Source organism: Rhodnius prolixus, unplaced genomic scaffold, assembly GCF_049639745.1.
Source record: "Rhodnius prolixus isolate KJV_2025 unplaced genomic scaffold, Rpr scaffold_1, whole genome shotgun sequence".
In the NCBI taxonomy this organism is placed as follows: Eukaryota; Metazoa; Arthropoda; class Insecta; order Hemiptera; family Reduviidae; genus Rhodnius; species Rhodnius prolixus.
The window spans coordinates 66,382,982-66,397,338 of NW_027411581.1; the positions used below are offsets into that span (position 1 = coordinate 66,382,982).

The 14,357-nt window shown below is 34.9% G+C and overlaps 1 protein-coding gene across 6 annotated transcripts in view; it reads right to left on the reverse strand.

Annotated features, from left to right (window-relative positions):
* The window catches only part of LOC141446181 (uncharacterized), a 158,064-nt gene that overhangs the window by 20,420 nt on the left and 123,287 nt on the right, over window positions 1-14,357 (reverse strand). For 4 of the 6 annotated variants that reach the window (XR_012453566.1, XM_074112656.1, XM_074112654.1 and 1 more), the window contains exons 26-29: window positions 12,924-13,148; window positions 11,647-11,922; window positions 2,501-2,799; window positions 1,169-1,366 (exon numbers count right to left, since the gene is read on the reverse strand). Coding sequence is in view for 5 of the 6 variants with exons in the window: in XM_074112656.1 (XP_073968757.1) it covers window positions 1,169-1,366; window positions 2,501-2,799; window positions 11,647-11,922; window positions 12,924-13,148 (998 nt within the window). In the remaining variant the exon portion in view is untranslated. The remainder of the gene's footprint in view (window positions 1-1,168; window positions 1,367-2,500; window positions 2,800-11,646; window positions 11,923-12,923; window positions 13,149-14,357) is intronic. The other 2 variants (XM_074112657.1, XM_074112655.1) reach the window with 1 other exon arrangement.

Sequence of the window (14,357 nt, forward strand, 5' to 3'; positions counted from 1 at the left end):
TTCAGTTCACCCAGATATGTGATTATACAGGGACAAGCTTCTGGGACCGTTCTTGAAGAGGCCGCCTTTCGTGTATTCTGTAATTTTCTAGGATAATTGATAGGGTTTCCCTTGGAACTTGGGACATAATGTATGTTAGGCGAATCTCTGGGGTTGAATCTTTCTTTGAAAATATTTAATGGGTACCTTAGGAGAGTTTCTAAGTCGTGCTTTCTTCGATTACATTCATTTTATTATAGTGAAGCAAGTGGACATTTTATAATATTGAACTGATTGAATATGGACTGATTTTTTCAGTAAAATTTCTAAAATTCTTTTTTATTTTATTAATTGAAAAATTTACAACTACAAAATTAGCATCTAGTAAATATGATGAAGGGAAAAGATGAGCACAAGAGTGGAGCAGTTGTCCACTGACAATCCTCCGAGATATTGTCAAGCAGTGAGGAATGTGAAATATGCAGGCGATAGATGGTGAATGTGATAGAGGAAAGGTGAAGAACTAGAGATGAGAGTAATTGGCAAGGTAATAGCGCTGAGTGAGAATAGAGACTGAATGAGAAGGGAGAGGGATATTAACATATTTACAGAGGAAAAATTTTACATCAATTTTACTCCATCAGTAGATCTCTTGGCCAGCGTCGTCTCAGTGTTCTATGGGGATTCCCAGAAATGGAGTGGGAAGAAAGTTCTTGGATTAACGGATTGTAGTGGAGAGAGAGAGAGAGCAATTTTGTGTACCGAGATGTGATAAGGTCGCGTACAAAAGGAACATTGAGATCTTTGTGAATGCTTTGGTTAGAAACGTAAAATGGAGCATTTGTGATACAGCGAAGAATTTTGGATTGGAGTGTTTTGTAGTCGGTTATAATTAGAGCGCTTGGTAGAGCCCCACATTTTCAGTATAAAGGTTTCAGTATAGTTCTAAAATTCAAGAAAATATAATTGCCTAAATTGTGATAAAAGAAAATTTAAGAGTTTTCTCAAAATATTTTCCCAGTTACAGCTTTGAGTAACTTGAAGAAAAATTCTTATTTTCTCTTGGTACAGCTGGTGTCAACAGGTGAATTTTTAAGCACTTCTACAACAGAATTAGACTTGGAAGATTTGTTTTTTAGTTTCTACAGTTTTAACAGTAAAAAATAAATCATAGGTTATAACCACTTACACTCTTGTAGGGCATTGGTGCTAGCAAGGCCATCGGATTATGCCTGGGCATGATTGGAGTAATAGCTGGCGAAGGCGCAGGTGTTGGCATCTCTCTGATTGGCGAAAGGCATTTACTTGGTACTTCTAACAGTATTGAAGGCGGCTGCAGGAAATTGTTGGAAGTTTTCTGTGCACTCAGCGGATCTAGCACAGAGACCTGCTGGCAAACGTTCAGCAAGATCAATTAATTCTTTGGTGTTAAAAAAAAAAAAAAACTGAAATAAATTCTACTTTATCTGTCTTTTTTCTTTCGTCTTTGGGCGATAAATAACTTAGTATGACCAGCATCAAAAAAAATTTGCTGCACTTCGAGAGAAGGGTATAAGCTACGTGATTAGCGAATACTGGATTCCAACGCGGAGATTATGGGTTCAAATCCAGCTGCTGGAACTTTTTCTCTTCCTAAATGCTTCTTACTGTCCAGTGATGGACAGTGTTGTCTGTAACAAGAAAACTCTGTCCGAAAGCCGGCAGTACACTGAAAAAGCTCCTGGCGCTAATAACCACAGTTGTTGACGAGCCTTTAAAACAAAAATAAAGCAAACAAAGAAAAATAACTACTCTATGGTGGGTTTACTACTGGTGATTTAACTATCAATTCTTTGGTACTGTTACACCCTTAGGACAAGGTAAAAATTTCTTGGGCTTTATTAAGTTTTGAATATGTTATACTGGTGTACGTTTAGCAATTACATAGTGCAACTAGATCTGCCAAATAGTTCTTGTTGTTTATATTTCGTTGAAGTGGATAACTGTAATTTAGTGCGAATTTCAAATTCAATCAAAGTTGATGAAGTTTTTATAAGCAGTTAGCTACTTCATTTTCAAAAGTTAAGTCGTTACGACGAAATATGCCAACCTAATACAGGCCTTTCGTGTAAGCTTCTTCAGGAAGATCCTACACTTTTAAAAAAATAAAATAAAACTATGTGCAACGAGACTTGCTGTGCCGAAACTATGGCGACCAAACAGCTGACGAGTTCTGCGGTGACAGTGAAAGTGCGACAATACCGCAAGCACCTTGCTCAATTGGTCATGCCTTTAAATAATAATTTAATATGATATTTTTTTTGCCAATAATTAAATATAATTCATAAAATGAAGTAAGAACTATAAAAATTTGATAAAATCTTAGATAAGTAAAACTGGAAGATAATGGAAACATGCGTAAAATCAGTACCGATTAGAAGCGATTATGAAAATATTTTTTCACACCCAATGTTTTCCCATCATTGGAAAAGTTTATAACTATGATATTCTGTGGGAAGAGGGAAGAATTAATAATTTTGACCTGTATGGTAGTCTTTTTGGAGAACAGTGGCGGCGAGTCTGCAATACCACTGCTAGAAGATGTCGGCGTATTCACCGAACTGTCATCACTGCCAGCCAGATCGTCTCGTGTCGTAGAACCAGTCGGCGTGGTGGACGGTGATATCACTGGACTGCTGTTGTTGCCAGTTACACCGGGAAAATTCCTGAACATGGCCAGAATGGAGTCTGCCGATGCTGTCTTTCTGCCGCCACCGGCTCGTCTCGGGCCAGCAATAACTCCGCACAATAACTGTTGTGCACCGCTAGTTGACAGTTCACCTAGAAATGAGGGCCAAAGTAATTCTTTAGTTTTCAAAAAAGAAAAGAAAATCAAATAAATAACACAAAAACCAATGCTGATCGCATGCATTCCCAACAGAGGAGGTAAGCTAACGGTAATGGGTTACTAAAGGCATTTCAGTGGCAAAGAATTAAAATAGTCTGCCAAATCATGTGTATATTCCGCAGACAACTCTGTAGATACTTAGCGTCATAGTGCTTCTCAGCCAAGTAATAAGCGACCTCTACACAGTTGTTTTCATTCTACGCTTCAAATGAAGCTGATTCAACCCGCCAAGTGATTAACCCTCATTACTTCAAGCCAGGGTTTGGAGAGTGACAGTGGTCGAATTTCACAAGAGAATCGCTCTTTGAAGATTTTCGACTTTCTAATACCACAATCTCGTGCTAATTTTTTATCAAGCATTTCCCTGATCTCCCCTTAGTTCCGCCATAAGCTTTGTCTCTTTCTATATGTCTGGAGTTTTCATTTCCTAGCTGGAAATTATTAAAAATATAAAAGGGAAAAATATAAATAAATATTCTCTATTGTACTGTGTGAAAGTGATTATTTATCCAAATTATTGCAAAAAAAAAAAGGAAAAGTTTAATATAAGAGTGAATATTCACATAGTATTCAAACTCAGCACTCATGATCAAGAGCTAAGGGTAACGTTCACAACGGAGCTGCGAGTATAGATGATAGCGGAGATGATAGGAGTGATGCATCAGCGCTGAAAGAAAAACAATACATTCGAATGTGAGCGTGCACGAACGAAGAAGCTGCGACTAGTGACTCATACGCGCTGCTATAAACGAGCATAGATGATAGAATTAAATATTTCATTTTTCTGCTAGCTGAACTCCAGTATCGGAGCTTCAAATTTGACTGCTGTTCAAAATACCACTGTTTTTCAAGACATTTGGTGAAACCGGCATTATTTTTTGTTATTATTTCATTATTTACTTTTTAATCAATATTTTGTTTTTTTAAATCGTGCTTACATTTATTTGTTTTTTTCTCAATAAAACGTTTTCTTAATTTTGACCTTATTTTTTCTACAATATAGTCGAATGTGGGTGGACCCATCCTCACATATTCAAAAAAACGATCCGGATAATTTCTAAGTTCCTTATATAAATGGTGAAATTCACCCAAAGTACTTCGTTTTCTATTTATGGGGTGGTACATGATATTTTCTAAAGCGTTTTTTCTTTAAAATATACCATTTCGTTGCTTCTTCACTACTCGACATGTTGCATGTATCACAGCTCCGATGTAGCACATTAATCAGCGATTATATTTTACTCTATCAGTTATCCATCTCTGCTATCATCTATACTAACAGTTCCGTTGTGAACATACCCTAAGGGATGTGATACATATCACCAGATAAAGTCGCGAAAACTAAGCATAAACTTCTTAGGAATGGTAAGGAAATGTTGAAAGAAACTGTAAGTATTCTTCTGTCTTGCAGCCGGCAGAAAAAAGAGGCTGGTCGATCGAGCCACAAATTTGACTTGAGCATAACCTAAGAAGATGGAAGTTTTGAAGAAATGAGTTTAAGGAGGAGAATCGCTTGAAGAGTAGATAACCTCGCAGGGCAGCAGCAAAATAATATTGCGGTCTGTAGTAGCTTACCAGATATCAAATTGAGCTTGTTTCCCCCCCCCCCCCCCCGGTTTGTGGAATAATTTAAACAATCAGATTTGGCAGACCAAATAATTTCATTTGAAACAGAAGAAACTGATCTGTTAGAACTTTACAAATAGATCAGTTTCTTCTAATAAACTATCAATACACATTAAATTAATAAATTGATAATACAAGCGAAGATTTTTGTACCCACCTTAGATGTCAGTGAACAAACTATTTCAATCGATGTTTCTAATTCTGAATACACAGAGAGAGAAAGAATAAACAAACAATTACAAATTTACAATTAAATAATTCACACAAATTTTGTTCGTACAAAAACATTTATATTTACTCTCGTGTGCTATTCCAAAAATTGTTCACTTGTGTCTCCACCAAATGCCAAAAATAAAAAATTAAAAAGATCACATCTATATTAGCAATCAGGGCAATATCTTCAAAGCACACACAGACAAACGGGATGCAAACTAACAACTAGGATGTTCATCCTCTTTATCACTGTTTAATTAAGTCAAGTTCTGTGGTGGAAGTAAACAATATTAGTTTACACTTGGTTAGTGAATCAAGCCTTAAATCATTATAAAACCAATTCCTTAATAATTTTTCAACGTTTCGATTACCAAAGGTTCCTTTTATCAGGAGTTTTTTTTTTTAAATGGAGTGGGAAAGGGTGTATTCTGTAAATATTTACTGATGTACTTCCATGCCCTATTATCCATTGAAATAAAGACTCGATCCGAGTTTCTATATCTAGTCCTACATAATTTTCATTTTCAAGTCTGAAAATAAACATATCAGGTGTAAAAGAAGATATAAGTTCAAAGTTCCTTACTTCTTGTGCCTTTTTTTTTTCTTAAGTCTTTCTAAAATTTGACTTTATTACCTGAATTCGTCCAAATAGATCCAATTAAGAGTGTACATTTATCCTAAACGCCAAGTTTTTACTTAAGGTTTACCAAAAATATTTGCGGTACAGATAAAAAACTGAATCTGTAATTAATTCACTAAACTGATAAATGAATGTTTTAATGTAATTTAGAAAGATAACCTTGACTGAGGTTGCTTGATGAAGAAGATTTCTGTATTTAATTCACTGAACTGATAAACGTATGTTAATATATTTTAGAAAGATAACCTTGACAAAGGTTACTCGATGAAGAAGGTTTATTTATTTAATTCACTAAACCAGCGTTTCCCAACCTTTTTTGGCTCGCGTACCACTTGGTAGTACAATCATGCTAAATTGTACGTACCACTTCGTAAAAATGATTGTATTTCGTGATATTTGTTATTCCGAATGTGTTAATTTATTATTATTATCTTTAATTGTATAGAGATGCAATGTACATATCTGTTACAAAGGAGTTCAAGTTCATTTTCACAAGTGCAAAATCTTAGTTTTAAAACTTTTTTGGGCTAATGTAAAGAATAGCGCCCGGAGGTGTGGCCTGTTTATTTTTGGTGCATGCGCAGTACAGCACAGTTACCGTTGACTTTTTAAACTACTTCCCGCCAATGTTCAATATATTCTTTTTAAATTTCTCAACTTCCCGCCAATGTGCTGTATATAATTTTTTTGAATTTCTTAGCTATTTATGTTGAGCGCGCATGCGCAGTACACTTACTGCATAGTAACTGCTTCTTTTTCAACGTATTATCAGTTCCCGCTAGTGCCAGTGTGTAACTTTAGGTTCCTTTTTTTTGAAACTTCATAAAAGATGAGCGTTTTGAATTTACAGTTTTTCTTTAATTTAAAGCATGAATGTAGTCTGAGGGAGGATAAAGAGATGAAAGTTTTATCATTTTGAATAAGTGTTGGTTTAATTAGTAATAGATATGTAGGTCCGAAGTGTGGAAGTGAGATAAGTATGAAAAGGAGTCATTTTTCCATGGGCGATCAAATGAGAGCATTATTTAAGGGAGTGAATAAAGTGTAGAAACAGAAGGATAGGGATTGCATTGAATAAGGTAGGCTTCTTTTCTTTTGTTTTTCATGTGTCTGAATTACAAATTAGAGTTGTGTTAGTGGATTAGTGGGGCAGTGAGGGGGGTGTGGGGGGCGAAGCCCCCCATAAAAACAAAAAATAGATCAGGGGGCGTGGGGGCAAAGCCCCCAATTTTTTTTTAAATAAAATTTTCAATCTTGAATTAATAATTCGAAGTGATTCTAATTCGCTGTTACCATATAACCCGCCAGATTTAAATGTAAATATAAAATAAAGAAATATTTTTATATTTACATTTGAATTTGGCGGGTTATATGGTAACAGCGAATTAGAATCACTTCGAATTAGGCCACACCTCCGGGCGCTATTCTTTACATTTACCCTTTTTTTAAATTAAAACTGTCCGGTAGGACAGTTGTATAAGGGTTGATCATCAAAAACTGCACGAAAAAGTGTAACGTTGAAAAACACCCAACTTTGACAATTTTTTTCTCTTTTTCTATAAAAGATAAAATTCCCAAATTTTCTTTAAATTATAGGGCAAGTCCTCCTTTATAACTGTAATTTTTTTGTCAAAACCCAGATTTAATATATTACGAGAAAAAAGTTACTGAAAATGAGCAAAAACGGCATTTTCAAAAATTGGTCTTGTTCTTGTTGTTGTTCTTCTTGTTGTTACCTTTTTTGTAAACAACGTAGCGCCTAAACGCGTGAACCGATTTTCATGAATGAGGTGTCATTCGTTTCGGAATTTTATGTAGATGTGCCTTTTGGGGGTCTCGACGCTGTACATCAAATGGGGGAGGAGTTAGCCCCATATATGTGAGGCCCCTTCTCAAAATTATTATTAATAATAACTCTGAAAATGTTAACCCGATTTTAATAAAATTTGGCAGGATGAAAGGTTTAGGGCACTCCTACGTAACATTTAAACGACGTTCTGCTCTTACCCTTATTAGGGGGAAGTATGGTAATCGTTTCAAATTATCGAAACGTGAACCGATTTTCATGAATGAAGGGTCATTCGAATCGAAATTTTGTACAGATTTGCACTTTAAAAGTCTCGTCGCTATGACTCATAAGGAGGGGAGTTTGCCCCACCCAAGTAAGGCCTTTTCTAATACTATTATTACCAATATTTCTATTACGCTTAGTTCGATTTGGATAAAATTTACCACGAAGAAGTGGTTAAAGCTCCTCTACGTGGCTGTGAAGTGCCACCATGCTCTTACACCTACTAAGAGGAAGTACTGCAATCGTTAAAATTATCAATGAGTGAACCTATTTACATCAATGAATTCGATTCAAAATATTTGCCTTTTAGGGAGAAGTACTGTAATCGCAGTTTATTTTTCTTACTCCTCTTAAAAGGAAGTACTGAAATCGCTTTTTAATTTTGCTATTTACGTACAAATACCTTCCTATTTTATTCAAAACGCTTTCTCTAAAAAATTGTTATTGAGGATGGTTTGGGGGACCGCAACTATAATCATTCTTTAAAAAGATCGCTCCAGTGGTAGTTACGGTTCGGACTTAACACCTTTTTAGGTTATAATGGTAGAATTTATTATTCCAAATTTTAATAAAATCTGTAAAGCAGATATGTAACTTTGCAAAACAGACAAAAAGGAAAATCTATCCAAAAAGTCCAAAAATCTCCTTAACAAAAACTTTCAGTTTAAAATGTTAAGTATTAGGGTTGATTAAACGCCAAAAGGTACACAAATCAGCAAGTACCCAACATTTCATTAATACTTCATTAATATTTAAGTAATTTTACTGCATTAAATTTCATTTATTTTTTTGAATTTATTAGAGGTCACAGACCCTTATGCTGGCCAGTTCATTCATAATTTTTTTTTTTATTGATTTAAATCGCGTCAACATCTGAGGTTATTGGCGCCCGGAGTTTTTTTCAGTGCACTGCCGGCCTCCGGACAGTGTTCTCTCGCTACAGACAACACTGTCCATCACCGGCCAGTGAGCTGTAAGAAGCTCTTAGGAAGAGAAAATCTAAGGGTCAGCAGCTGGATTCGAACCCGGAACCTCCACGTGGGAATCCAATACGCTAACCGCATAGCTAATCCCTTCCCTTAGTTCATTCATAATATTTTATTTTTTGTTATAATTATGATAAAATGTATATTATATCTTCGTAATTAAATAGGTACTTTATTATAGCTTTATTCCAAATTATTCTTCTGATTTATCTTTATTAGGCCCTTTATTCTGAGTAGTCACATATACATGCATGTTAAAATAGAAAAAGACAAAGTTAGAGTCGGCTACTGTTTAAATTTGAATCACGGATTTAAAACAATATTTCAGTCTAGAATTCTTCTTACCGAAGTATTTGTGAGTACAAATAACGCATAGGTAATATCCAGTAAATTATTCAACAATAATTATTCATTTCTCAATTGTAATTTAATGTAGTCCCTCTAATTTTACTTATAGTAGGTAAAATACTGGTATAATTAGCTGTCATAAAAATATGCATATCTTATATTCCAAATATATAACACTGCGGTAAGAATACCTAGATTGAGAATTGAAGAAAACTATATTATTTGCGATAAAGCCAGATTAATTATTACCTATTATTAAAAACGCTTGACTACTAAATAAAGTAACAATTGCTTTAATCGAATTACGAACTTAAACCGAAGATTTTTATTTAAAAATAAAAATAAATAAATAAAATAAACAAAATCATTGATGAATGTTGGTGCAAGCATTTTTGAAAAAAGTTTTTGAATTTTTTAACCTCATATTTTTTTTTTATAGTTTTTTTTTTTAACCTGTGATTAATAGTTTGTTGATTAGATATTACAGTCAATCTAAGAAATAGTGTTCTATTTGAACAAATATTTTGTAGACGAAAATGGCCAGCATAAGGGTCTGTGACCTCTAATAAATTCAAAAAAATAAATGAAATTTAATGCAGTAAAATTACTTAAATATTAATGAAGTATTAATGAAATGTTGGGTACTTGCTGATTTGTGTACCTTTTGGCGTTTAATCAACCCTAATACTTAACATTTTAAACTGAAAGTTTTTGTTAAGGAGATAATTAAAAATTGCGTACATATTTTTCTGTTCATAAGTATTAATTAATTTACAAAGTTCTTCTTTAGGATTTTTGCCTAAATTTTATAAATTAATATCTTTTAAGCATCCAACTACCTGTAAGTACCAATTCAATCTAATGTTGCTTGGATAGAGCTTACTCATTACAATCCAGTCTCTTTAAGCAGATTTCTTCATAGTTATCATTATTAAGTTCTGTCACATGATAATTCTATTAAATTTTCTTTATCTTTTGTATCTTTTGATGTAGCTTTTCCTGAATTTTCTTTATAGAAGGGGTTTGAAATCCAATTATCATTTATGTTTTCGGGTTTTGGAAAATACTCCATAAAAGACAATTTTAATACTGTTAAATGTGCTTTATATTTTCTCGTATATCTTGAGATAGACTAACCTTATTACGGTACATATTAACAACTTTACTGTGAATTAATTTATTAATTAAAATAATTTTTATGTATTATAGAAAAAAACGTTTCTATGATATTTTTATGATTTAAATTTTTTTATGTCCGCCATTATTGACCACCAACCAGCAACTCGCGTACCACAGGTTGGGAACCGCTGCACTAAACTGTTAAATGATTGTTTTAATGTAATTTAGAAAGTTAACCTTGACAAGAGGTTGCTCGATGAAGAAGGTTAGATTTAAGTCAGACAAAACACTGGCACCACTAACTAAGGCTGGAAACATAGTGGAGCGGCGGGCAAAGCGGCGATGATAGCGAAGAGCGAAGCGGCGAAATCAAACACAAGTTAACATATGGGACCGCGCATAGTGGCGAGCAAAGCGAAGATAGAGCAACTCTATCTATTTCTAGTGTTTGTTTTCGCCGCTTTGCTCTTCGCTATCATCGCCGCTTTGCCCGCCGCTCCACTATGTTTCCAGCCTAACTCACAGCACAAAAACAAACACAGCCTGCATAACTTGTATATAATAAACATCCATGTAACAAAATGTCAACTGATACCATACTACACGGATTCATGGCCAAGCAATGTCATTTATTAATTATAACAAATCTTGAAAATCCTAAAAAAAGGAAAACACTATAAGGAAGTATTTTTTTGGATAAATAAAGAAAATGCAAAATCCGTTCATAACATGCTCCAGCTGTCCAAGAAAAATGATAAATTATAAAAATTAACAGAACATAAAAAGTGTGAAATATCTTCCAGTGAAATGGTGTCATGCCAATGGTGCTGTAAGAAAAGAATAAACTCATTGGGCATGGAAACTACAGACTTTAAGCATTCTCCTTGCAGCGGTGATCACCCCGGCTCAACGCAGTGGACCCAGCCTCCTGCATCTTACTGGTGGCGGAATTAGCTAGAGTGTGAAAAGCTTCCCTCTTTCTCTAAGATTACACGGTCTGTTCAAAAACATATGTTTTATTCTGTAAAAAAGAAAAGTAAAGTATTGCCTATTAATTTCAGGCTGCCTTTACGTCCAACTACCACCGAGCATATCTCTTAGATGGAGGCTAACATATATCACCTTAATAGGTGGTCTTCGCCTCTCAACGGTTTTTAAGGTTTTTATTTAAAATTTTCTTTCCCACAAAGATGTAGAATGGTTTTTTGGGCTTCTTGATTTCTTTTTTTTGTAATTTACGAGTTTTGAGTCACAAGAATTCACTTAGTATATTTTGAAAATCATATATTCGATTTCAGAGAACTTGAACATGTACGTATTTCCTGTTTTTGAAATTTAACTCTTCCGGAATATGAAACAAACCGAATTTCAAGTTTGGGTTTGCTACAAGTATTTGGTTTTTAAACATGTGTGGTTCGTATTGCAGCCAACGGAGGACTACAAAAGTACACGAAAGAAACAGAAACAATTGGACATTTTTTTTTTGAAGTTAAAAAAACTTTAAAAACGCGTGAAGCTGGTCCCAGCTGCGCTGGCCGGCGGCAGTGGCAGCACATTCAGGAAGTTTGAGTGAACCTCGCTACTCACGAGGTCTGCTTGCTGTCTGGCCGCTCAGTGTCTGCCTTGGTATATATTTTTAGAAGGCAGTGGATAACAAGAGTTGTGTCGGCGTGGAAAGGTAACACAGTCAGAGAGATACCTTTGGACGTGCAATTCGATAAACCATCATCTCATCCACAAGAGCATCATAGCAACATGCAGCGGGTGTGTCCACTACCGAGTGACAGATGAGTGTCCGAACTGGAACGCGAGTCGCTGCCCTGGTTGGACGAGGTGCTGTTCGGTGATTTGAAGTTGTGCAGCTGGCTGACGACGGCTGGATCGGCGACAGTAGATTTGCCGCTTCCTCCTCCACCGCCGCTGCTGCTGCCTCCTCCAGAAGAACTTGTACCGCCCACTTCCAGCTCTGAGCCAGAGGACATCTCTGAAGAAACTTTATCCAATAGCCGGGCAAAGGTTACCTTCTTCTCTAATTTCTGGTCAATGCTCATTGCTGGATATGCAAACAAAACGTTGGATTATTTAAAAAATGATTACTTATAACCTATTTTTATTTTTAGCTCCGAAATTTGTATTCGACCTTTTCTAACAAATAATATGTAGGCGTAAAGCTTAGAAAGTTTAAAACGCATAAAATTAAAAACATATAAACACGAAAATGTTTTGGCTAAAATATAGCTGAACTATAAAAACATGTATTCCTCTTTTTCTTTACAGATACTGAGCTATAATAAGATCTAAATCCATGGAGATCCCAAATGCTTTAAAAAATCAAATGGATTCGAAATAGTATTTTATCGTACAGAATAAAATAAAATCGAGTTTACTTAGAAAAAGAAGTCACGGTTCTAAAAGATAAATAACACTTTTGGTCCATGATGGGTCCTCATGACTCAAGCAAAGGATATCCTTTCTTGCCATATGCGCCCGATTCTGCGAGGCGTACATGTGTTAAGATACAAATATGTGCAACTTCGTTGGATTTATTCTATTTGTGAAATAGTTTATAAAGTTTTAAAGACTCGAACATTAAAAAAAATAATAATTTTGGTCGGTTAATGCAAAAAACAGTTAAAAAAAAAAGTTTCTATCTAGAAAATAATTTTGTATTCCGAGTAGTGCATCACTGTAATAGACAGCAGAAATACGTAATAACTATTTTCACTGCTATTAACACTATTTGGTCATTCAAATCAACCGATGGTCACTCAACGAAGTTAAGTAGGTTTATCGCTTGCTAATTTCTAAGCAGCTGTTAAACTCTTAAGAATTTTTTTGGGTGGGAAAAATGAGATAAAAACCACAGATAAAACTGGAATTATTTACAATTTCAGCCCAAATAAACACGTCCAGGTCATCTAAAATTACAGCTTTTAAACGCACTTTACGAAATGTGCGGCTAAGCGAAAAAATTGTTTTAAAATGATTGTACAAGAAATTTGTTGTACACCAATATATGTACAGACTGAGAGTGAGTAAAGTTTTATGTCTAACCTGGATTCAATTTAGACGTAAAAGAAGTTTCAGCATTGCCGCCGCAGGAAGTTGACGGTTCCACTGTAAGTGAATTTCCAGTAGACATTGGTATGAGCTCGTTGCCGACCACCAGATTGCTAGGCGGGGAGACAAGTTGTTGTAGGATCTGTTTTTTCTCTGAAGCAGAGGTAGTTTTCTTAGTCGGGGTCGAGTTGTTCCTCTTTTTCCGCGGGGAGGGTGTCGCTACAGAATATCCACAATCAACCAAACCACAGTCTTACCTCAGACTTTTTTTTGTAAGTTGAGTGAAATATTTAGGCCTTACACGCAATTACAACTTTTACTACTACACTCATGCAATCAAATCTACAAGCTTTTTGAGTTTTATTATTTACATAGACTGGAAATATAGAGGTTAAGTGGTGTAACCCCTTGTTAAGTAAAGGCTTCTTTTTTCTTTTCGAACAGCGCGCGGGTGTCCCCTTTACGAAGTGAAGGGATTATCACTTGGACAGACCACACGCACAATCCATTTAGGAAGGCGCACTCTATAAATAGATACGGTAGCACTACAGTGAATGTGAATTCTACGCGCATATTTTTTTTTTAACTAAACGTGAACTAGATTGTGTTGCAACCTCAAATCATTTTGCACAAAAATCTTTCATACTTTCATGAAACTATGTCCTAAATGAAGAACTTACAAAATTACGTACTATCACTCTCAAAATTTAAAACTAAGGACACGAAGTAATCTTCAAACCAACGCATTTTGTACGAATTAAACTGTACTAGTGATGGGCTATTTGAGCGGACTCGTTCCATTGGAACGAGTCCGATGGTGGAACGAGTTGATTCAAATCCCTATTTTTAAAAAAAGTGATTCCGCCCCGCCCCAAAAAATTTAGGCAAATAAAAATGAAAATGAGGCAGCAGAAGGTTTGGAACGATTAAACATAAGAACAAATGTCACGCAATTTATTATATTATTATATCATTAAATGTTAGCTTTCCCAGTTAATAACAAAACTATATTTCTTTAACACACATTGAGTACTATCCCTAATTTCCAATTGCTCTGATAAATATAAAATTAACAACGTAATACAAATATTAACACAAAAATAGGCTAGTCAAATATAAATTAAAGCAATGCAGTTTTGTCATTATCTAGCTTGACCACTAGAAGACTGGAGTTAACTTACTTCAAGAGTATTCAAGGTAGAGAAACGGAAATGGGTAGGAAATTATTCCATAAAAATTCTAACCCTTCAAAATTATAATTACTCATAATATTTATTAACTAAGAATTGAATATCAAGCTTTTAAAATATTATCTTATTGTTTTACAAAAAGAAAAAGCTGTGTGCTTAATCTTAAACTTAGCGCTGGACACTCTTACTCTCATCTTCATTGGCGTAAGCTTGAACGTGTACATGTCAGCTAGACGGT